At 44.4% G+C, this 25,696-nt stretch overlaps 2 protein-coding genes across 31 annotated transcripts in view; one reads left to right on the top strand and one right to left on the bottom strand.

Moving 5' to 3' along the window:
* The window catches only part of mapk8ip3 (mitogen-activated protein kinase 8 interacting protein 3), a 32,744-nt gene extending 30,227 nt beyond the window's left edge, over nt 1-2,517 (top strand). For all 27 annotated transcript variants that reach the window (XM_063471592.1, XM_063471599.1, XM_063471596.1 and 24 more), the window contains 2 exons: nt 223-369; nt 1,338-2,517. In XM_063471592.1, the coding sequence (XP_063327662.1) occupies nt 223-369; nt 1,338-1,468 (278 nt within the window). In that variant the 3' untranslated portion in view covers nt 1,469-2,517. The remainder of the gene's footprint in view (nt 1-222; nt 370-1,337) is intronic.
* Nucleotides 2,518-2,566: 49 nt separating this feature from the next.
* nme3 (NME/NM23 nucleoside diphosphate kinase 3) lies at nt 2,567-7,278 on the bottom strand. Of its 4 annotated transcripts, none has more exons than XM_063471569.1 (5): nt 7,151-7,278; nt 5,175-5,305; nt 4,973-5,074; nt 4,747-4,859; nt 2,567-3,372 (listed from the first exon to the last, which is right to left on the bottom strand). In XM_063471569.1, exons 1-5 carry the CDS (start codon nt 7,194-7,196, stop codon nt 3,255-3,257), a joined length of 510 nt encoding a protein of 169 aa, XP_063327639.1. In that variant the 5' UTR covers nt 7,197-7,278; the 3' UTR covers nt 2,567-3,254. The 4 variants fall into 4 exon arrangements, with proteins under 4 accessions (XP_063327639.1, XP_063327640.1, XP_063327638.1 ...); XM_063471570.1 differs by lacking the exon at nt 7,151-7,278 and adding an exon at nt 7,015-7,129; XM_063471568.1 differs by lacking the exon at nt 7,151-7,278 and adding an exon at nt 6,695-6,823.
* Between the last annotated feature and the right edge of the window lie 18,418 nt (nt 7,279-25,696).

Genomic DNA, 25,696 nt, shown 5'->3' with positions numbered 1-25,696 from the left:
TGACTATTTATTATCTAAGCTCTGCATCTTTCCAAACCTTTAAAGTCTACTAAGAATTCTTGCAGCTTTAGCTCAGGATCTTAAGAGATCAACTTAATCTGACGTTAAAGAAAGATTGTGTTTTTGTTACTTTGTGAAGGTGTCATCAGTGACACTTTCAATACGTAATGTCATTTTCAGTAACATCTTTCTTTCCTGTTTTTCTTTTTCTTTTGGTGACAGGCAATGTCCTGGCTACCCTAAATGGCAGTGTGTTGGACAGTCCATCAGAAGGACAGGGCTCCACAGCTCCCACAGAGACGGAGGCGCAGAGTGTTCAGAACGTGTTGGTGCTGAGTGGAGGCGAGGGTTACATCGACTTCCGCATAGGTGAGTATTCAAACCTGTCCTGAAACCAGTGCGTATATCCGATACTGCATATTTTGGTATCGATCTGATATCGAGTAAATATGGTATTGCCGATACCAATACCGATATTCATACTTTTAACTTATTCAGTTCAATTCAGTTTTATTTATTTAGCACCAAATCACAACAACAGTTTCCTCAAGGCACTTTATATTGTAATGTAAATACCCAACACTAATAAAGGTACAACTTTTAAAGCCAGCTTATGTAGGAGAAGGCAGTGTGTCATGATTTGCGATTAATCAATTTGCCAAATTCTGAAAACATTCTAATGGCTAATAAATCACTATGGTTTTTACTTTCCACAGTAATAATTAACACAACAAAACAGACGTTTTATTTTTTTTTTCCATTTTCACAAACTAAAGTATCGATCCTGTGGCACTAGAATCGGTCCAATACCAATAAAAGCATTGGTACTTGTGTTGTTGATTCGTGGATTGAACCACTCACCCCTAGCAGCCATGGTTTTTTGATTTGAGAAGTTGGAAATAGTAGTTTTTCCGTTTGGTCCTGCAATGGTCATATTAGGCCCTTTGGACTTGGATCGTTTATTAGCAATTAATGAGTAATTAGTTAATTAAAGGTTAAAGAAACCTACTGGAATAGGACATGCCTTTTATAATCCATGTCACCAGCATAGTTATGTACTTACTCATGCCTGCTTCTTTACCACAGCAGCCCATTCAGGTAAGTTGGTTAAGTGATCACCTGTAAATAACAGCAGACAGTCTTTGTTTTTGCTTGAACAGCAAAGCTAATTAGCTGTCTGAAAGAACAACATGAGTGTATTTAGACTCATGAAAAGTACAATAGTATTGCATCAAATTATGATGAATGAAACAGTACACAAAATGCATGTAACTATTTGAGCACAAAGTTTGCTTTCATGTTTTCATGGCTCTGCTTTGTTTTTTCTTTCTTCTCAGGCGATGGAGAGGATGATGAGACGGAGGAAGGAGAAAATGGTGGTGGTGGAGCTTCGCAGAACAAACCTACTTTGTGCAAAGCTGAGCGGAGCCACATCATTGTCTGGCAGGTGTCTTATGTACCCGAGTGACACCTGAGATCTGCTTTAACACCTCACGCATCCACCCATCTCCTTAAAGAGATCTCTTCTCCCGCCCAGAAGCTTTCAGCCACCCAAACCTTGTAATTTTCCCCCGGTCATGTAAAAGTCCCCCCTTGGGCTCTAAAACGACCATTAAAGCCGTGTATCATCCCTTGTAACTATTATACCCCCTCCTGTCCCAGACCTTAAAACCTAGAAACCTGCCTGCCATCCTGTTTCTGTCCCACCCAGGGCATTGTAATGATTCATGAGCTTTGTAACCCAGCCTCATAACTACCTCCCTTCTCTGTATCAACCTTATATTCACCCTGTAAGCACACTGTATCTCTTCCTATATTTACCTCAATTGTCCTGCATCTGCCCCAGAGTTATTCCTCATCTTCCTCCATTTAGTTCATCATCAGTGAAAACTCCACCTCATTTTAAAGCAAAGCCCCAAAATGCAAGGAAAAAGAACAGCAGCAGCAGGAGAGGCAACACCGGCATGTAGGAATCAGTCCTACCAACGGCCATCTGGCAGTCCATTAACAATCAGGGACTCTGTTTTATGCATCTACATATTCTTAGACGGTGTGCGAGGAAGCAGAAAGCTGAGGCCTCGGTTTAAGGTCAAAGTTCACACAAAAGTGTGGCGTTCAAGTTAGGATGAACATACACGGAACAAATAGGAAGTCAGATTACTTCATTTCCAACCCCCTGCAGAAGCCTGGGTTCTCCCAGCTGCTGCTTAAAACATGTTGCTTCACATGTCACAATGAGTCGCCTCTATAAGAGTCCTGATGGGGCTCGAAGGTCAGATTGTGTCCACATACAAAAGGAGTTCAACTGTGTCGAGGGTTCAGTCCAGATCTCATCTCTCTCATTTCTCTGCCTGGCTGTTGATGGGACGGTGAACAATGGCGTGTTGTCATCGTATGTACAGGGAGTTGTGTAAATCTCCACTGAAACCCATCCTCTTTGTTCAGTATGGAAATTCTCGCATTGATCTCTATCTCTGTGTATTAAATATTAAACATATGTGTGCTCAGAACAATTAACTCGGGTTTGTGTCGTCTCTGTGTGTCTCACTTCACAACAAGAAGAACATTTTAAAAAGTATGTTAGGTTTATTCTTTTTTTGGACAGTGGTAAAATAAAGCTTCTTAACAGCCAATAAAAGCATAAACGTGACCAATCAGGCAAACATTATTTAGTGCAGCATCACTTTAACAGGCTATATGCATTTGGGGAGCTGGAAACTTTACATTCAAGTACTTTTACGTGATCTTTGTACTTGGAAAGTACAAGAAGCTGAACATGTGTGCAAGGCAAAGACAATAATGTGTTGGTAAACTGCTCCCGTTTAGTTAGAAGTGCCAAAATAAAATACAAAAAACATTAATCTATGGGACACACTTCATATAAACATTACATGTTTGTACCATACATGAACTGCTTACATCAGAGCCTCTCAAACTTGTTCTGAGTATTACTTTTTAATATTGTGGACTGAAAAAACAAGCAAAAACTGGAAAGAAAGCAGAAGCCAAAGCTGTCTGGTTTCTGCTCAGGTTATTGCTCGCTTAGTGCATTTTGCCTGGTAGTGTCGTCTCACCTCCCTTAAGATATAAAATAATGTATGAAAAAGATGAAATACGGGACGGCAGAGATGAGCTTTCAAGTAGCTACAAACTACTAAAGCCAAACATAGTTCATCTGAGGTATGACGTGATCCATCTTATATGATAAAAACAAAAAAACGTGGTTTATGATCGGACAGTGTTTGTGCACAAAGTCAGTTGTAGAGCCAGCGGGTGCTGCTGCTCTCCCAGCGGTGAAGCTCGCTCTGACGAAACCACAGAGAGATTTCCTTCTGCGCGCTCTCCACAGAGTCGCTGCCGTGGATCACGTTTCTGCCAACAAACATGTAAAGAACATTAAGACTCGAAATACCATCTGCGCCAAACACAAACTGAGTCATTCATTAATAATAAGCAGGGGTCTGAGGGACAATTCACAGATGTTTGTTTACTTTATTTGACCAAATAAAGACTTTCTGATGTCGATGACAATCTCAAAAAGTCTGATTTAAGATCTTTACAGTAATTCAATTCAGCTTTATTTATAAAGCACCAATTGACTACAACAGATAATTTTATATTACAAAGCAAAGGCCCAACAATCACATGTTCCCTTATGAAAACAAGAGAAACAATGACAAAACAGGAGCTTTGGGAGAGAGAGGACAATACTATGACATGCAGTTTTTAAAAGACGTCAGTGGAGAAAAAGTTCTCAGTGCATTATGGGAAGTCCTGCAGAAGTCTGAGAAGGAGGATTCAGGGTCATCTGATCCAGCGCCAACTATAACTTTATCAAAAAGGAAGGTTTAAAGCCTGATGTTATATCAGCGCTTATGTGTCGGTATTGTCTGAGTGGCGACTATCTTTCTGGACATAAATAGAAGTGACTGTGTGATGATGTTGTGTCAGCAAGCAAGCCACCAATAAGGAAGGTATACTGGCGCCCTTAGGATAATAATGTTAGCTGTCGGGGCAGCTGCTGCAGCTGCACAGTCTACAGTAGTACCAGCAACAACTAATAACAAGCTCTCACAGTCACAGGAGGCTGTTGTTGCTAGCACCAGCAGTGCAGAAGTGCAGGAGGAGGGACAGCAGTCCCAACAACAGAGGGAGAAAGAGACAGAGGAAGGTGTAATTAAGAACTCATGTAAAATGAAAGGCTATATAGAGGCTTTCTAGTCTCTGCCAGTGCTCTCAATGCCACATTCGGGATCAACTGCAGGCTTTTCAGGGAGCTTTTAGGGCATCCTGATGGTAAGAAATGACAACAGTCTAGCTGTAACAAATGCATCAAGTAGTTTTTGAATATCACTCTGAGACAGCTTGTTTAAAATGTGAATGGCAGCACTTATCTTGATCAAAAAAGACTCAAAGGTTCCTCACAGGCTTACTAGAGGCCATGCAGAGTAATTATCTGCTTAGACAACATGTTTCTAAGATTGTTAGGACCAAAAAAAAAAAGCATGAAAGCTTAAAATTACAATAATTAACATGTATATTGATTAACTAATCATTTGAACTCTGTAATTAATATCAGCAAACTCTTCATGCAAGAATTCAGTCAGTGACAGCTTTTGCCTCTGTATACCACCACAATGGAATGAGATGATACAAATCAATTGAGACATTCAGCTTTAATTGAAATAAATAAAAATGCATGGCATAAAAATCTAATTCTCCTTTAAGGAGAGTGAAATCGCTTACCTGCCCACCTCCACACAGAAATCTCCCCGGATGGTTCCAGGCAGCGAGTCTGCAGGGTTGGTCTCTCCCAACATCTTCCGTGCAGTCTTGACCACATCCAAGCCCTGCCACACCTGGAGGAGCACAGAGAGGTACACTATAGCACATCTGTAATCTGAGTGACCCCACAAGCTACTGCGAAAACCTCAGCGTGGAACAATGTGCGCATCACGTCGAGGAGTCTCACCATCGCAACAACTGGTCCCGAGCTCATGTAGGTTACAAGTCCACTGAAGAAGGGCCTGCTCCTCAGGTCCCAGTAGTGTTCCCTAAGAAGCTCCTCTGAGGCCTGGTATACAAACACACACACGACAGATTAATGGATAATACTGTGGTTCATGGGTCACAGATCAAAATATTTTGGAAACATGGAGCTGCTCCAGGCATACCTGCACAAGTTTCAGCCCCACCAGTTTGAAGCCTTTCTTCTCAAAACGACGCACGATTTCGCCCACCAGTCTCCGCTGCACGCCATCTGGTTTTACGGCAACGAAGGTGCGTTCATTCACCCCAGTCCAGCCTAGAGTCGGATAAAACGTGCTTAAACTCGAGCTTAAATGAGCAATGGCAGGCAATACAATTACAATTATTCTGTTTGTAGCCGATGCACTCTGTGCATAGACACATTAAAGGGGGCCTGTTGTGCATTTCCTTATTGTATGTCACATATGTACCGTTACAGTGTTGGCTGCTCACATCAAAGCCGGCCAAAATATCAAAGGATGACATCAGCGTGGGCCACATTTAATCCCAGCGATCTCTCAACATAAGAAAAGGAAGTGGGATGGCAACAGTACATCCCAGTTTTCTCACTGCTGTAGTTAATGAAAGAAAGCTGTCAGCACAACTCTTTAGGCTTAAACTGGAAGAAATTAATGTGTAAAATTACGGAAAAAGTTCTCGTAGCTTATTGCCCAAACTGTCCTGTAAATATAAGGAGGAAACTTTTTGTTAATTCACAGTAAATGTAGTATTTTGTGCATTTATTTGGTAGCACTATATAATGATGTTACACAGATTGGCACTATTAAGGTATTAGCAAGTGCTGATGTCATCATTTACATAGCATTACTTCTCTTCAGTATGCAATTTTTAAATACAGACATTTTATTATTATGACCATGATTATCATTAGGATTATTGCTAGCAGTGATAGTAGTACATGGTGAAACAGTAACAGCTGAATAAACATGTGTATTTATAAAACACATGCTAAAGAGGAGTAATGATATATAAATGATGAATTAAACTTTACTAATGCTTAATAGTGTGACATCATTATAAAGTGCTACCACTTATTTTACTGTGGAAACAAAAAACCAGAAACATTTCTGGGGGGGGGGTTGTGGGGGAGGTCTTTATCAGTCTTTATCAGACAAGCTTAAATACAGTTAAGAGCCCCAAATTTATGTTTATTTATTGCCGGGTGATTCTGGTCCCTGGAACCTTATGTTTGGCACCCCTGGTTTAAACCTCTTGTTTGCACAGGGATGAACTGAATGGCTACACCCAGATCAGTAAAACGTCTACAATGATTATTTGGAACTGTTAATCATGCAAAGTAGAGCCCAACAGTAGAAATACAGAGTTGAAAATAAGCACAGAAAGCCCCCTTTAAAAACTTCACAAGAAAAAGTGCACATGTCTGAAAGCACTACATGCATTTGATGTTTTAACCACACTACGTCTCGATGCATGCTCAATCATCCAGCTAAGTAAATGCCAAAAGGTTGATTCCGTTCATCTGTACGTAGCGTTTTCAGTGGGAGAAACGTTTCGTCACTCATCCACACTACATTTCCCACACCCTGGAGGCCTGTGGAGGATCAAACCTAACGCCCCTGCCGGTATTACACTCAGCTGCTCGTGCCACAAACCTCGCGCTTACAACTTTCTGGGTGTTCCTCACCAAATTCTTCGATTCTCGCGTGTTTCGCCACCAAATCCTCGAGCTCGGACCGGTCTGGCTGTGCCCTCTTTCTCGGCCCCATTGCAAAGCCCTTCCTGCAGCAGCCAATCAGCGTACACACGCGCTATTAATAGGATGATGAATCAACTTTTCTCACGGTGAGGAGGACACATGGACCACGCGGCTCTCAGCATAGATTAGTTAACAAGCTGGCCACACTGCAGTATCACCCACGGTCACAGAAAAACTAACCACTAGTCACTCCGAGTTTCTTCTGTCAAACTAAAGTTAGTAAAGGCAACACAACACCACTGCTGTACCGGTTGACTGTGCCGCTGCCTGCAGCTAGCCGAGGCATCTGTCCGGAGGGTTTCCTGGGAGAAAATTATCCTGTGAAAGTCAGACTGGAGGCCCGTGAGTGACAGAGGAGCAGATACAAGCACGTTTATTACCAACCTGACTGAAAGATCTGAGCAAATATGGACAGAAATAAGCAGATCATTGTCGTCAGCGGACGGGGATCAATGTCGGGTACGATAAAGAGGAGGAAAGAAGGGTGCGCGTGCACGTAGCATAAACGCGGGCTCACGAGGAGCGGCTGAAACTGCAAATCATGTGGCGCAAACGACCAATGGTATGCCGCTCCCAAAATTTGCTCCATGTGATACCAAGTGCCGATACTTTCAACCAATGAAGGTAGCTTATGGAGGGAAGATCAGCATATCATGACTGCAACATCGCTGTGCTTAATCTGAATAATTTTAATGACAACGAAATGATGTGATTTTTGCTTTCCACTGTTAAAAAGTATCCCTTCATAGTATACTGTCAGCTGAATTCTACTGATATACTCTAACTATAAGTTGCAGTAATTCATGCAGTTTGGTAGCAAAAAATGTAATAAGGTATTGCAGTGCAAGCTCAATGTAATTAATCAGTTCAAAGTAGTTTAGTCTTTCTGCAGCAGTCCAGGATGACACTGAACAGATGGGCATGCACGGGTCAGACTATGGGAAGTATCCCTCCTGTCTCTTAAAAACTAAATACATCATCAGTTTGTGCAGCTGGTTTGAAAGCATGGCCCTGCTTGAAAAGGGCCACAGCCCTTGCCAAACAAACGGTGGTAATGTGTTTGAGGGTATTGTGTGCTCACCATGAGCTGTTCTTGTGTGTGACAAGTTCATCGATCATGCACAATGTTTCTCCTGTTTGGCATTTGCAGTCTAAGACAAATATTTTTGCGCTTTTATAACTGTAGCTACATTTATTTATAAACTGACAAGCAGTTCACATGTTCTGCTCCCAGCCCCGATGATACCAGTGCCAAAGTTGTTATCCATACCATCAATTTTGCCAGAGTGAGATGTAGAATAAATACAAATAAGTAAGTAAGTAAAATTTTATTTATATAGCACCTTTCTAGACAGAGAATCACAAGTGCTGCACATAGGATAACAAGTCATAAAACAGGCAAAAATTAACCAAAAGCAATTTTAAAAAGGTGAGTTTTGAGTTGTTAAATGTTGGTTTCACATCAAATGCCTTCTTTATTGTAACTTTGTGAATGCGATAAGAGTTTGAGAGTAAAAAGTGTGGAGGACAAGGATAGTCGGGCACATCAAGAACATCAAAGCATTTAGGCATTTAATCTTTAATTGTGCAATAAAATACATATTAGTAAATTCATTTACATTACATTATTTATATAGAAATTAATATAACAATTTATTATTAGATAATTTAATGGGCAATAAGAAGAAGAAGAATGAATGAATAAAACATTTTCAGATTCAGAAAACCTTTTTTACCCTTGTTTAAAAAAGGAAAATAAGTAAATTAATTCAAAAATCAAATCACGAATATAAATTATTTCTGACCTTTAAAGTGGTGATTCCACAAATTGATTCTTTCATTCATGTTAGTACTGAACCAGCAGCATCATGACTGGTTTAGACTTCTGCTGTGGATCTTTGTAGAGTTTAACCTAAACAAGCAGCTGATGTCATTCTTAGCATTTAGGCTTGTGCAGGTAAATTATGTGTTCATTACTTTGTGGTTGTGTCCTGGTGTTTTATATGTGGTGCCAAACACAACAGAAACAGATAACATGCTGGGATTAGCATAAACACAAAATCACAACTAATAGATCAACGCTATATTCATGCAGTAATCAATCAGATTCTTTTTTCTTGGGTGTTAATAGATGCCCAACCTACAGCTAAATGTGTCAAATGGAACTAAATTAAGTATTAGCATATAAATTTTGAGCTGACATAATCTATAGGAAAAAATCCCTAAGGGGTTCATATATAGCATCCCTGGCTAAAACTCTACAGCAACATGCAAATAAATGCAGTACAGAGTGAGGTGGAAAATCAAAATATTTGTTTATATCTCATCATCCTGTTTCTTGTCAGGCATGTGGAAAACGTTTCCATCAGGCTGCATCACCCAGCTCAGTACGATGTCTCCACTCGGGCTCTGTGCCTCCAGGTTCTGAGTGAACTGTAAAACATAAAGACCTTAAAGACCAGCTATTAAATATATATATGATGCAAATGATAATAATGGATTGCATTTATATAGCGCTTTTCGAGACCCTCAAAGCGCTTTACAGTTCTACTATTCATTCACTCTCACATACACACACTGGTGGAGGCAAGCTACAGTTGTAGCCACAGCTGCCCTGGGGCAGACTGACAGAAGTGAGGCTGCCGTATCGCACCATCGGCCCCTCTGGCCATCACCAGTAGGTGAAGTGTCTTGCCCAAGGACACAACAACCAAGACAGACAGAGCTGGGGATCGAACCGGTAATCTTCCGGTTACAAGATGAGCTTCCCCCTGAACCACGGTCGCCCCAATAACTGGTTACACTGTAACTGGAAACTCCTTTTAACCCCACAGCCCAACCTTCCCCACCATTAAAGTCGTTGCAGGCTGTGTCGACCCAACGTGTAGTTACATTTCTAAGGAGGTGAACATAAGGTTACATAGAAGGGAACTTTAAAGTAGTTATGCACTGATTGTCAGTATAGTAGTGGAAAATAGATGATAATATCTATTAGGAATTAATAATATAATAACAGCAATAAAAAAAACATGAAACTGAAACAGCCATGTGTATGTTAGCACAACATTATATTTGCCAAAACATACTCTCAAAGTTTTGTTGTTGCCTCGGGATCTCTGGAAATCACATCGATCATAATTTTTGGCAGTTTGGTATAATATGTAGCCTTGTTTACACTTGTGCAACAGTTTTCTGAGCCATTGTTTAACAGAATAGCATTATCACAATATGATGATTTCAAAAAGTGGCTATTAGGTGTCACCATGGAGATGGGTGTCAGATGGATTTGAAACTTTCACCACTTTCAGTGTTTCACAAAGTGCAATGTGGGAAGACTCAACCCTTAGATATTATTACCCTTTTTAAGATGTCCTCCTTCAGCGACTCTAGGTCCACAGAAGTCTTGGTTTTCTTCAGCGTCACCTTCACAAACTTCCTCACTGTCATATCTATTTTTATAGAAAAGAACAAAAATGAATACATTCAATTTGAATCGTAAAAATGAAATCTAAAGATTGGAGAGAAGTTCTGTAATCATTAAGGGTTTTTTTTTAAACTTGGAGGATGCAAATCAGAGCTCACCTGTGTAACAGACAAAGTATCGCAGGTATTGACATCCAGAGTTGACCCAATTGCCATTGAAAGCGCCACAAGAGGCTGGGTAAAAATTCGATGGTTTGCTATACTGCCAGTTAACAAATGACTGTGAACTTCCATCTGACCACTTCCATGAATCTCTGAAGAGACCGATCCATGTGTAGGTGATCAGCATATTCTTCAGCAGGTCATTCTCAGATTGGTTCCTCACACTGGCCAAGTCAGTGTAGTTCCCCCTGCAGTAGCTTTGAGCATCATCCCAGGTTTTAGGCTCATTCACATAGATGAAGCTCGATGTATCTGAAATGATTTGAACAAATATCTGAGCAATATTACTTTTAACTCTATTTTTGTCAAGGTGCTTTAAGCCCACACTTGTTTGTTTAGTTTTTAACACCATGTCTAGGAGGCATCCTGGTCAGATTCCCGCACTATTTTAACTGCCTCATTTTGATGTAGAGCCCCTCTCAAATGACCAAACTCCTTATCTAACTCCTAAGGGAGTACACAACCACCTTTTTCCCAGACTGTTGCCTGATCTTCAAGGATCTGAATGCCTACGACTTCTCTTATGGGTGGTAGACTCACAGAAGGGCAGACCCATGTAGCTTCTTTGGGCAAAGCTTGGCAGGGCCCCATGGGCTAAAGTCTGGTCACTGGACATTCTCAGTCGAGCCAATAATGCGAGGATGGGAGCCTGGTAACCCTTTACCAGGCAAGGTAAACTTAACCCTTGGTCATAGACTTTTAAGAATTGCTCTTTTTCGTCTCCTCACCTGAAACCAATATGCTTTGGGAAATCCTACCAGGGGCAAATTGGCTCCAACAGCATGGCTCCTGGTCAACTTTGTTTATTAGATATTTGAAAATATAAAAAATGTCTCTCTTGCTCTCTTTCCTTCTCTGCCAGAGTTGCATAGTAAAAAGAAATATTGCAAATATTGAACACACACAAACACACACACATATATATTTATACTTGAATTTCTTTCATTACTTTTGTTGTAGCAGAAGAACGGGAACGTGGATTCACAGTCGTCAGCTCCCCAGTGCCCATTAAGAAGCATTGCCGCACAAGATTTATACAGTCCTGGATCATAATTGGGTTGACCAACATTCCACATCCTGAACGCAGCTTGTCCTTCACCATAGTAGTCCTGGTTTTCCAGAGACCACCTCCATGTGTTAATGCCAGTGTCAGTTTGGAGCCCAAACCAGACAGACTGTATTGAGTTCATCGTTATGAGGTTAGTCATCTGGGCCATGTCTTTATCGTTATCAACAGTGGCCAGGTCAGTGTAATTCTCCCTGCAGTAATCTTGAGCTTGAAACCAGTTCATAGGTATTTTAACAAGTTGGTAGGTGTGAGGAAAACAGGGAGGTAGGAAAAACAGTCCTGTGATAATGACAAAGATAGTTTACTCTGACATATGCAGAAGCTGACTCACAGTTTGTACCTGATATGATATATAATTGATTGACACATTTTATCTGTAACTTCAGACATCCATTTCAATTTTGTTTAATTGTGGAAAAAAAGAAATCCTCCCTTGGGATGGATTCACAACAAAATAAATGTAAGATTTAGAGATTTTTGGAAAGAAATTATTATTATTTACACTGACCTGATAGGACAATCATCATAACTGCGGTCATGTTGAAAAGTTTCTGTATACCTTGAACTGGTGAGTGTCGGGGTCAGTATATCAGTGTTATTTTCCATGGTGGGACACAAAATATAGTGTAAGTTACAATGTATAGTCCTATAGTCCTATAAAAATGGCTCAGATACGAGTAAAAGTATTACGTTTACGGTACCTTCATTTAACTTTAACATCACTTCCTAAAGTATAGTACTAAATATCAGTAGTAAGAAAGTAGTAGTAGTACTGATAATAGTAATAGAAGAAATAAGAAAAGTACAAGTGCTTAAGTACAGTAAAGGTACCCGCTACGTCCAGATGAACAGATTCAACTTTTGGAGATTTACTTTCCTGGATGATTGAGAATGCATCAAGACGTTTTAACCCACTTTGGCAAGGACTGCCTAAAGCTTGTACGTCAGTATGAGCAAACAGCACGTAAGATGGCGGACTACAGGAACCACCTGAGATTCAGCCTCAGATGCCGACAAAACAGGATTTCTCCTAAAAGTCTGCAAATGAGCTCTTCAGTTAAAGGCTTCCGGGCAACAAAAATCCTCCAGAAGGCACAGCATCAGTTGCTCAATGAACGGGTGAGGCAAACAAATTTTACCATCGACATGCTAAAATCTCAAGAGGAGTGGATCCGACGGAGACTGACAATGCTTTTAGATGAGAATACTCTTAAAAAGGTGTCTGACTTCACTGAGAAGGCTCGTCTAGCACAGCACAAGAAGTCTAAGACCAGGCAACAAAGGAAGTTTGACTTACTTGTTGTACGTCGGAAACCACCGCAAAATACGGGGAGTGTCCTCAGTGGCCAGAAGAGACAAGGATGCGACACGGAGGATGTGGACAAGTGGGTGAAGAATTTGTCTGACAGACAGCTCACCCAAACAGAGAAAAACATCCTTGCTAAAGGGTTGAATTTTCCCGTCACACCGAGACAAATCCCGCTAGTGGAGCTGATCACAGCCACAGAAACAGCAATACGTAACAACAATATTGCAGAAGTGGAAGCAGAGCAACTACGCACGAAAGTTTCGGCCTGTCTCAGCAATGCAAAGCCTCCAGCATCCAGCATCACCATGGAGGAGAGGAAGGCACTCACATCACTTAGTGATGACAACAACATTATCATCCTTCCGGCAGACAAGGGTCGGTGCACAGTATTGCTTAACCAGAAAGACTATCATGAGAAGATTTTGTCACTACTCAGTGATGAAAATACTTATGAGCCCCTGAAACGAGACCCAGGAAGTGGCTACAGGAAGAGGGTGATAGACTGTCTGAAGCAGTTAGAACAAGACACGGCTATTGACCGGACCTCATACCACAGGCTGTACCCAGGGGAGTCTACACCAAGTTTGTATGGTTTACCGAAAATACATAAGCAGGGTGCACCTTTAAGACCAATTGTCTGCATGATCAACTCGGTCACCTATAACATCTCCAAGTTTCTGGCTTCGATCCTCAACCCGCTGGTGGGCAGCTCTGAACACCACATCCAGAACACCCTGGATTTTGTTGAGAAGGTGAGAGATGTCATTATGGAGGCAGAGGAAACCATGGTCTCGTACGACGTTACATCTCTCTTCACTTGCATCCCAGTCACGGAAGCGTTGGAGGTAGTCCGTAAGAGATTACAGGATGACACCAACCTCAGCAGCAGGACCATTCTCAGCATCGACCGAGTGTGTTTGCTTTTGGAAGTGTGTCTTCATTCCAACTACTTCACATACAAGGGTCAGTTCTACAGGCAGAAACATGGGTGTGCCATGGGCTCCCCAGTTTCACCCATCGTGGCCAATTTGTACATGGAAGAAGTGGAAAAGAGGGCTTTGCTATCCTACCCTGGAACTCCACCAAGCCATTGGTTCAGATATGTGGATGACACCTGGGTGAAAAACAAATCTCAGGACGTACTACATTTCACGGATCACATTAACTCTGTGGACCGACACATCAAATTCACCAGGGAGGATATGAAAAGTGGCAGGTTAGCCTTCTTAGACTGTGAGATTTCCATCAGTAATGGGGGACATCTAAAAGCTGACGTGTACCGTAAACCTACACATACGGATCAGTATCTAAGGTTCGACTCTCATCATCCACTGGAGCACAAACTTGGTGTCATCAGGACGCTACAACACAGAGCGAACACCATCCCCACTGACACAGCGACCAGGGAGGCAGAAGAACATCACATCAAGAAGGCCCTGAGTAAATGTGGTTATCCCAGCTGGACTTTTGTCAAAGCTGGAAAGACACCTAAAGAAAGCTCCAGCCGATCCAGGAGAGAAGGACAACCGCTGCCTAAGCGAAAACCTGTAGTGATCCCGTATGTGTCAGGAGTATCAGAGCAGTTGAGACACATTTTTTCTAAACACCGCGTCTCTGTGGCTTTTAAACCCCAAAACACGCTGCGCCAAAAACTGGTCCACCCCAAGGATCGGGTCCCCCGACACAAACAGAGTAACATAGTGTACGCTGTTAAGTGCCAGGAGGATTGCCAGGATTTATACATCGGGGAAACCAAACAACCTCTGGAGAAGCGGATGGCACAACACAGAAGAGCTACCTCGTCAGGCCAGGACTCTGCAGTCTATTTACACCTACAGGCCAGTGGACACTCTTTCAATGATGAGGATGTACACATCCTGGACAGGGAAGAACGCTGGTTTGAGCGCGGAGTCAAGGAGGCCATTTACGTGAAAAGGGAAAGACCATCTCTGAATCGAGGAGGGGGCCTAAGGGTACATCTTTCGCCATCTTACAATGCTGTGATTGCAGCCATTCCCTCAACTCTCTGTGAATGGTACTCATGGCCATTGATCAGAGGTCTTTGATCAGTGGGTTTTGGTCAGTGATTGTTGATCAATGGTCATGGGAATTTGCATAATTATGATTAAAGAACTGACCTCACAGCCCATTGTTCCTTCAGTGGGCTGGTTTCAGTCATTATGCAAATGTACTGTTTATAAGATTGGGGAAACCTGCAGTCAGCTGAGACTGAAGAAGTCACTTGGATGAGTGACGAAACGTTTCTCCCACAAAACGCTACGTCCAGATGAACAGAATCAACTTTTGGAGATTTACTTTCCTGGATGTTTGAGAATGCATCAAGACAATACAGTAAAGGTACTTTGCTATATTCTAGTTGTTGCTCTTTTTCAACAAAATATTATCTAGAAATATTTTCAGAAACATTAATGAACTTATTTTAATTGTTTTTACTTGTTTAATTTTTTTTAATGTGTATTGTGTAAGATAATTATACTGTCTGCACACAGGATTCAAAGCTTGTGTAATCTTATTAAAAACTACTATTTATTTGGCACAATGACGGATTTTTACTACAACAAGTGAATCAACATTTTAAATAAATAAGTGCCTTATACTGAATCCACAAAAACATCTGTGCCTTTGGCCGGTGTGCTCTTTTTGCTTACCTTAAATCAGTCGATCACCAGTAAATAACAAACACCTGAAACAAACACTGTAAGCCTCTTTTCGTCTGTGCACACGTTGGATATTCTCAGTGCAGTCAGGGTTCACGCTTTATTATAAAGTGTGTTCTCCACTAAATTTGCATAAACTTCTGTCCTTGAAAAGGATCCGTGACATTCACCCAACCTTTGTTCATCGCCCCAGCACAATATTTAAATGAAATTTAAAACCCTACTCCAGTCCTTCATGTTGATCTCAGTGACTGACCTGTAATATTAAATGACTATTTCTAGCAGATAGGACATAAATTACCAAAATCAAGCGTGTTAGTAAAGTGCAGGGCCAGAGCAGCCTAAATGTCCCATGTCTTGGCGAGTGCACTTGAGGGATGGAACACTATGATTGATAAAGATATTCCCTTGTTTTATTTTTTGATGATGGCGGTATCTTCAGCCTCTCATATATTCTCTCCTGAGTTGAGACCTGCTTACTGAAAAGACGATGGGTTTCAAAGCACATCTTTCATCTATTTATTTATTTATTTGCCTGTCCCGTTCGGTACTGTAGCATTCAGAATTTTTGTCTGAAGACCAAAAAAAAAAATGCCAAACAGATTTATTTTCCCAAGTGGATCATTGCAGCTTTGCCATACTAGTCCACTTGGGATCTTTATGTTTTTTTTGTTTTAAATGTAGTCATTTATTTATTTAATAAAGTTTAAGTTATTACAATCAGAACAGACATCACCAGGGTAGGGATGCAACGATACCAATTTTTTCAAACCGATATGATACCGATACTTGGATCTGAGTACTTGCCGATACTGAGTACAAAAACCGATAGTTCTACCACACACAAGTTAAACTTAACCAGTAGTAAAGAAACGACCCCAGACAACTCTTTAACACAAACGAAACGTTTACTGAACGTAAGGGCAGAGACAAATACTGTACAACACATCCCCTTTTTAAACTCAAATGATATTCCAATTCCAATTTTAACAAAACCAAAGGTGGAGGAGTGTGCTTCATGGTAAACAGAAAGTGGTGTGATGCCAGGAGCATTTCTACTCTTTCCAGCAGCTGCTCGCCACATCTGGAATTCCTGAGCATTAAGTGCCACCCTTTCTATCTGCCCCGTGAGTTCACCTCGGTCATCGCCACGGTGGTCTACATCCCACCCCAAGCGGACACAGGTATGGCTTTGTCCGAACTACATGATGTGCTGAGTTCGCTTCAAAACAAGGATCCGGGCGCAGCCCTCATTGTAGCAGGAGACTTTAATAAAGCGAACCTCAGACAAGTCATGCCAAACTTTTACCAGCATGTCTCGTGTCCAACGAGGGGGGATCGAATTTTGGATCACTGCTACACACCATACAAGCAGGGCTACAAAGCTGTCTCACACCCGGCTTTTGGGAAGTCTGACCACAACGCCATCTTCCTCATTCCCCAGTATAAACAAAACATACGGAGGGAAGAAGTAACCACGAGGGAGGTGAAACGGTGGTGAACTGGACATGTGTGTGCTTAATAAACTGGCAAATTACAGCAGGATATTCCTATCCTCGGTCAGAAGGCACAGGTGACTTATATGATGGAAGAGAGGGTCCACAGCGATGATCATTTAGGTTCCTTTAATTCAAAACATCTTCAGAAGCGGATTTGTGTGAGTATACATAAGTATGTGTGTGTGGTTTTATCATTCACGCACATGCACGACACATGTTCAGTGCAACAAACCAGCTCCACCAGCGCTATCACGGTGAACCAGCGCAAACACAAACCCAGGAGGGGAGGAATGTACCATCTGAGCAGTAGTTAGAAGGGGTGCGTGGAACAGTCTATATACACAAATCACAGGGGTTTTATACAGCCGCCCCCTAATGTGTATAGCACATTAGTAAACATTAAAAAACCCATGTGAATATAACTAAGGACATTCAGCTGACAGTTCAGGTAAGGTGATAAGTTTTGACACAGGCCGTTGGTATTTATGTTCCCCAATGGCGACTTCAGCTACTCGCACCTGTCCATCCGGGCTGGGAAACACCTGTGTTACCTGTCCTACAGGCCAGGACGCCCGTGGGAGCTGATAGTCCACAACCATGACAGTTTGTCCCACTTTCAAAGGTGGAGTAGTCTGATTCCACTTCTGACGATGCTGCAGTCCAGGCAGGTAGCGCTGAGTGAACTGAGTCCAGAACTGATCCGCTATGACTTGGCTGTGACGCCATTTGCGCCTTCCAAGTTTTTCTCTGGTGCCATAAACTGCCTGGGGAAGAGAAGCATCACGCCGCCCCATGAGCAACATATTTGGCGTGATCGTATCAACATCTGCAATATCCGAGGAAACGTATCCCAGTGGCTTGGCATTAAGTATGCCCTCTACTTCAATAAGAACGGTAAGCAACAAATCCTCTGGCACCGATTGACCTTTGAGGACTACTTGAAGTGCAGATTTGACTGAACGGATCTCCCGTTCCCAGGCTCCCCCAAAATGTGGAGCATGCGGAGGGTTGAAGCGGAAAGTGATGCTCTGTTCACTGAGCTTCTCCTGCAGTTGTGGCTCCATCGCTTTGAATGCCTCCTGCAGCTCTCTGTCTCCTCCTCTGAAATTGGTGCCCTGATCACTCAGTATTTCAAAGGGTTTTCCTCTTCGAGAAATAAATCTGCGCAGAGCCATGAGAAAGGAGTCAGTGTCCATACCAGTGAGGAGGTCGAGGTGAATGCAGCGGGTCGTAAGGCATTTAAATATAATGCCCCACCTTTTCTCTTGTCTCCTGCCTATCTTTATAGTGAAAGGGCCAAAACAGTCAATTCCTGTGGACCAGAATGGCGGCTGATGTAATCGCAAGCGGGTAGCGGGGAGATCAGACATCTTCGGTGAAACAGGCTTGGCTCTCCACTTCTTACACTCCAAACAGCGATGCTGATGCTTCCTTATAGCCTGTCTGCCTCTTAAAATCCAATACATGCGTCTCAGTTCGGCAAAGACACGTTCAGGGCCAGGATGCAGGAGACGTGTATCATAGTCTTTGATGATGAGCTGAGTAGTAGGGTGGTCTGGTGACAACACGATAGGATGCAGAGTGTCAACGTCCATCTGCTCTGCTCGCCGGAGACATCCACCTACTCGTATGAGGCCAAGCTGACTGTCATATTCTGGAGAAAGGTTGCTCAGTCTGCTGTCTTTCTGCACCTCTTTCCCAGATTTAAGTGTGTGTACTTCAGCAGGGAAGCTGTCCTGTTGTGCCTGTTTGAGAATTTGAACTTCTGTCTCCAGTCGTTGTGCTGCTGACATAGGAGGGGCAGCCGCCCCGTGAGAAGACAGGTAGGTGGCCTGCACCAAATCCGCCCAGGTGTTGTATACAGGATCAGACTGTGCCAAATCTGTAGTGACATAGGCACAGAAAGCTGATTTCTTTAACTCAGTGTTATCTTCAGCGTCTGTACTCACGGCAGGTCGTGCTGGCCACTGCTCGGATGCTTGTCTCAGGAAGGGTGGCCCATCCATCCACTGGCTAGGTTTTGACAGCTCACATAATGGTTTTCCCCGGGTGATGTCATCTGCTGGGTTCAAAGCCGAGGGGGCATACCTCCAGCTGGCGGCCTCAGTCAGCTCCTGTATTTCGGCAATACGAGTACCTACAAATACTTTATAGTGGCAGGACTCAGACTGGATCCAATTCAACACAGTGGTAGAATCGGTCCATAAAGTAGTCTCACTAATGGGCAGAGTAAGCTCATTGAGGAGGAGTCTAGACAGTTGTGCGCCAGCCAGTACAGCACACAGCTCCAAACGGGGAATCGACAGTTTCTTGCGGGGGGCTACACGTGATCGGGCCATGATAAAGGCGGTGTGGACCTCGTGTTCTGCCGATTTAAATCTCAAATATGCCACTGCTCCGTAAGCACTCTCTGATGCATCACAGAATACATGCAGCTGGAAAGTTCCCTCTTGGGTTGCTGGGGCTGTGTAACATCTAGGCAAACAGATTTCTGGTAGATACTGTAGCTCACTCACCCACCCTTGCCACCGCTGGAGTAACTTGCCCTCGATTGGATCGTCCCAGTTCCTGTCGTTCTGCCACAGACGTTGAACAATAACCTTTGCCCGGGTCGTGAAGGGGATGATGAAACCCAGTGGGTCATATTGAGAGGCGAGAATGCTGTAGATGTTTCTCATGGTTGAGTCCTGAGGAACCACTGGCCGACATCTGTAGGCGATCTGGTCTGCGGAGCAGTGCCATGTCAAGCCTAGGGTTGGTTCTTGAGGATCTGGTTGGTGTTCAGTCAACCACAGCTCACAGGTAAGGGACTTTGCTTCAAACGGGAGATGAGCAATGGCCTCCGGATAGTTACTGGCCCACTGTCGGATTTCGAAACCACCAGTAGATAGCAACTCTCTGATGTTATCGACGAGTGGTCGTGCCTGTTCAACAAAGGGCAGAGATTGTAAGCAATTGTCAACATAAAATGAGCGCAACACCGCGTCTAGTACTTGTTCATTGCCATCTTTATGATCCTGCACATGGCGCTGAAGGGCATACGTGGCACAACAGGGGCTGCATGTGGTTCCAAAGGGCAGGACACACCACTCATAAATGTCCGGGCTCCGATCTCTCTCCATATCTCTCCACACGAATCTCAGCAGAGGCCGGTCATGAGGAAGAAGCCACACCTGATGGAACATGCCTCGTATGTCCCCACTCACAGCAACAGGGTGCTCCCTAAATCTCAACAGGACACCTATTAAGGATGGACCGAGAGTTGGACCTGGTAGCAGCTGGTCATTAAGACAGTCTTGCCTGTATTGAAAGGAGCAGTTGAAAACTATCCTAGGCTTATTGTTATGATGCACAATATGATGGGGAATGAACCAGGATTCATCTGTGCGGTTTGCCTCTTCAGGAGTGAGTTTTCTTACATAACCTGCTTGTTCCAGTTTGTGTATCTCTGCATTGTACACAGCCGCTAGGTCAGGATCTTTAATCAGGCGCTTCTCTGTGGACCGAAGGAGGGCCATCACTGCTTCATGACCAACTCGTAGTTTAGTGGAGTCTCTGCGGCGGAGCAGAGGGGTAGCATAACGAGCTATCCCATCCACCTGTACACGTTCTGTGGTTTTCTGCAGTAACTCCAGTGCCTCTTTGTCTTGTTTAGAGCGAGTTACCTCTTTCTCTGATCGAAAGGGGAGCACATCTAACTGCCACAGCTTCTCAACGTTCTGTCTTAGCGCTTGAGAGGGAGTTGGTAGCAGAGATGTGTGCAGACATGAGGCTTCAGTAGGTTGATGTAGAAATGTAGCCGGTCCCTGGATGGCCCAACCGAGGTTAGTGTTGACAGCAACAGGACTGCCTAGTGGACCAACTTTGACAGGTGACAGAGGGGTGATGAGCTGGACATTATCGGAGCCTATAAGAAGCATAGGCTGCACATCCTTAAATGCTTTGATGGGAACGTCAGCCAGATGTGGATATCTCTGACGGAGTATGTCCACTGGACAGGATTGTTTTGCCAGATTAAGTTCTTTAGCAGTAAAAACATGTCTGATGTGATGTTTGATTTGGGGAGAGCTGGGTGCACTTAGTTCAAAAGAAACAGATGCGCCTTGTAACTGTGACACCTCCTGCCTGATGGTCCGTAGTTTGAGGGACTCCTCTGTGATATTTAATTGCAGGTAATGAACTGCTGCAGATAGAACTATAGTCCGCTCTGATCCATCGTCAAGAATGGCGTAGGTGGACAGAGATCGCCCATTATTGTGGAGGGTAACTGGGACCACTTTAAGCATAACTCTGCCTGAATGAGTGACTTGGTCCAAATACACCATACTGGAGGCTGTACTCAGTGTCAGGATACTCTTGTTTGAGCTGGAGGCAGCTTCATGAAGGATCTGCAGGTGTTGTTCTCCACAGGTGGCACAACGTTTCTTCAGATTGCAACTGTCAGGCTGATGACTCCGACCACATCTCCAGCATCTCTTATTGTCATTAATCCACGTAATGACCTGTGTAGTACTCAGCTTGCTGAAGTCAGAACAGGAACTCAAGTAATGTTCGGTACTGCTACAGAAGGGGCAGTAGGGTTTGAATTTCTCTCTTTTCTTCCCTTTCATAGGTTCTCTACTCTCAGTAGGGGCTGAAGTGGTATTAGCCGACGGTGTTGTAGACTTGTCAGTGCCATAGTAGACTGATGAGGATGTCTTTAATGGTCGTGATGACTTGTCTCTATGATCTGAGCGGGGTTTATCAGATATGTAGCTTTCTGTAGCTCTTCGTGATATCTGTATGGCCTGTGACTTCCTCTCCAACCACTGTGCAAAGTCAGGGAGAGTATAGGTGTTAGCTGAGTCACTCTGCAAGATGCCCTTTGCAAGACAATATTCAGCAAAACTGTCTTGGTAGGAGAAGGGGAGTTTACTCAAAAGCCTGTCCACATGGGAGCCACACTCTAGTTCGCTCTTGGCAGCTCCTTCCATGGAGTTTAGTAGTCCCACCAGACTACTAACTGATAGAGCAAAGTCTTCAAACCCCTGTGCATCTCCAGCTTTCACTGTAGGAGCTCTCAAAATATTGTTAATTTCACCTTGGACTAGTTGGCGTGGTTGTCCATAGCGCTGCTGTAGAGCCTGCATTGCTTTAGTGAAGGGCATAGGGTCATGCACATACCTCTTTGCAAGCTGAAATGCAGGAGGGAACTTCAGATGATCCAGCAGTACTTGGAATTTGTAATCCTCAGATAGATGTGGGTGTGGTCCCAAAACTCCATCCAAACCTTTCTTCAGTAGCAGAAAATCACTCTCTTTTCCTGTGGTGAAACGGATCAGATTGGGTTTAGGAATGCCATATGAAGAGGAAATAGCCATCTCCATCAAGTTCGGTCTCTGAGAGGAAGGCAGAGATGAGGAGTGTTGTGGGCTGCTCTGAATTACATCATGCTGTGAACTGACAGGCGGCGGTGCAGCTGGAGCAGGATGCTGATAGATATACTGTGAACTAACAGCAGGTGGCAGCACTCGTGCCACGTATGGCTGACTGAGAGGTGGGCCTGAAGTCCAAGGCTGATAACCTGGAGTGGGCATGCCAGGTGGCAGCGTGGCAGGGTACTGCATAGTGCCAGGGATACTAAACTGAGCAGCACTGTGTGGCACAGACCACTGTGGGGTTGATGACGGCCAATTCAGGTCTCTTTGTTGATACCAGGGAGGATGTGGCTGATCTGTTGCTGTAAATGCAGACCGGGGTACCACTGGTGTTGGCTGAGCAGCTGATGGCATAGAAGAGTGGACGTATAGAGGAGGCTGAGGAATAGGTTGGTTAGCAGGGAGAGTAGGAGCTGTTGACTGTAATATTTGGGGATTATCAACATGATGAGCTGTGGAATGGGAGGTCTGCTGTACAGTATGCAACTGAGGGCCAGGTATTACTGGAGATATGGGAGGGATGTTTTCTAGTCCGCCCATAGGAGGATCTTGTGTAGGATTATTATCCACAGTTAGTAAAGGCATACTATGGCTCCGGACCTGGGTTTGTAACTGTACTTGGGGGGTTCTTTGGCCAAGGTTCAAAGATACTTGTATAGCGCTCTGTATCTCCCTCATCTGCTCCTGTACCTGAGTAACACACTGCTCCATCCTCCTTATTCTCTCCATCTCTGGTGAGCCGTCAATGCCAGCTGTTTGGTGTATTGGAGTAGATGTTTGGAGCACTGGAATAGTTGCGTTAGTATTCGGTGGAACTGGGTTAGTCGGCTGGGGGGGATAGGTCCAGATGAAGTCATCCAGATATCTGGGAACCCTATGTGGTCTCCTGTGCCGGGCACCTTGTTGTTCTTCATCATATCTGGATGTCGCCATGTTAGGAAAAGCTGTAATTCATCCGGCTCGAAGGACCACTTGAACTGGACATGTGTGTGCTTAATAAACTGGCAAATTACAGCAGGATATTCCTATCCTCGGTCAGAAGGCACAGGTGACTTATATGATGGAAGAGAGGGTCCACAGCGATGATCATTTAGGTTCCTTTAATTCAAAACATCTTCAGAAGCGGATTTGTGTGAGTATACATAAGTATGTGTGTGTGGTTTTATCATTCACGCACATGCACGACACATGTTCAGTGCAACAAACCAGCTCCACCAGCGCTATCACGGTGAACCAGCGCAAACACAAACCCAGGAGGGGAGGAATGTACCATCTGAGCAGTAGTTAGAAGGGGTGCGTGGAACAGTCTATATACACAAATCACAGGGGTTTTATACAGGTGGTCTGCCCAATCAGAAGCTACGCTACAGGACGCACTCGACGACGTCGACTGGGACATGTTCAGAGCATGCGCAGTCGACATCAACGAGTTTACGGAAGTAGCAGTATGCTTCGTCAATATGCTAGCGGAGGAGATTATCCCCACTGCGAGAGTCACCACATTCCCAAACCAGAAACTGTGGATGGACAGATCGATCCGCGCTGCAGTAAACGCCAGGACCGCCACCTACAACGCGGGTCTCGCCACTGGCGATATGAGCGCCTACAAAGCGGCCTCATACGGCGTGCGGCGCGCGGTGAGAGATGCTAAACGCCGGTACCGGGAGCGTGTGGAGTCCCGCTTTCTCCAGGGCGACACACGGAGTATGTGGCACGGACTACGCACCATTACGGACTACAAACCCAGGGACACTGCGCCGATCAACGCCGACTCTGCATTCACCAATGAGCTGAACCAGTTCTACGCCCGTTTTGAGGTTAGCCAGGCGGCTAATGCCATCTACCGCCTGACTACCGAGGACAGTGACGTCATCAGCGAGAGACCGGTGACCAGCATCGCGGAGCATGACGTCTGAGCGGCATTGAGGAGAGTGAACACAAGGAAAGCGGCGGGGCCAGACGGCGTCACCGGCCGTCTGCTGCGCTGCTGTGCTGACCAGCTAGCAGGTGTGTTCACTTACATCTTCAACGAGTCCCTGGTGAAGTCTGTGGTCCCCACATGCTTCAAAAGATCCACCATCATCCCGGTGCCCAAGAACAGCAAACCTTCATCCCTGAACGATTACCGGCCAGTTGCGCTGACCTCGGTAGTAATGAAGGTGTTTGAGAGGCTGCTGAAGAACATCATCTCCTCCTCCATCCCAGACACCACAGATCCGCTCCAGTTCGCCTACCGACCCAACAGATCCACTGAGGACGCCATCACCCACGTCCTGCACACCACCCTCAGCCATGTAGACAAGAAACAGGGTAACTATGTGAGAATGCTGTTTGTTGATTACAGTTCAGCGTTTAACACAATAGTGCCCAGCAGACACAAAGCTGAGGGATCTGGGACTCAACAGCCATCTGTGTGCGTGGGTGTTGGACTTCCTCACTGGCAGAACTCAGGTGGTGAGGGTGGGTAGGTGTGTCTCCGACAGCATCACCATCAACACAGGAGCACCACAGGGGTGTGTCCTCTCGCCACTGCTCTACTCCCTCTACACTTCAGACTGTGTGGCCACCCACGGCTCCAACACCATTGTGAAGTTTGCTGACGACACAGTGGTGTTGGGCGCCATCTCCAACAGCGATGAGGCGGCCTACATGGACGAAGTGAAGAATCTGGCATCATGGTGCCAGGACAACCACCTCCAGCTGAACGTCGGCAAGACCAAGGAGCTGGTGGTGGACTTCAGAAGGAGTCAGCACAGAGACTACAAGCCCATTATCATTAATGGAGCTCCAGTGGAGAGGGTGCAGTCCTTTAAGTATCTTGGCGTCCACATCTCCTCAGACCTGACATGGGCTGCCCACATTCAGGCCCAGACCAAAAAGGCTAGGCAGCGCCTGTATCACCTACGACAACTGAGGAAGTTCAGGGTCTCTCCAAAGATCCTCAGGATCTTCTATACAGGCGCTGTGGAGAGCATCCTCACACAGAACATGACATCGTGGTTTGGAAACAGCTGTGTGAAGGACCAAAAAGCTCTCCAGAGAGTGATCCGTACAGCAGAACACTGCTGGAGGATTGCTCTCCCCCCGCTTCAGGACACCTACACCAGGAGATGCCGGACTAGAGCAATGCAGATACTGAAGGACCCGTCCCATCCTGGCAACAAACTGTTCCAACTTCTACAATCTGGTAGAAGGTTCCGCATCATCCGGGCAAGGACAGAGAGACTCAAGAGGAGCTTCTATCCTCAAGCCATCCGGGCCCTAAACCAACCCTTTGAAATTATATTAAACAACTCAACTTATGTTATCACCT

The sequence above is a fragment of the Pelmatolapia mariae genome, linkage group LG4 (genome assembly GCF_036321145.2).
Source record: "Pelmatolapia mariae isolate MD_Pm_ZW linkage group LG4, Pm_UMD_F_2, whole genome shotgun sequence".
Taxonomy (NCBI): Eukaryota; Metazoa; Chordata; class Actinopteri; order Cichliformes; family Cichlidae; genus Pelmatolapia; species Pelmatolapia mariae.
The sequence above is the reverse complement of the archived record's forward strand: the minus strand, read 5'-3'. Positions and strand labels throughout refer to the sequence as shown.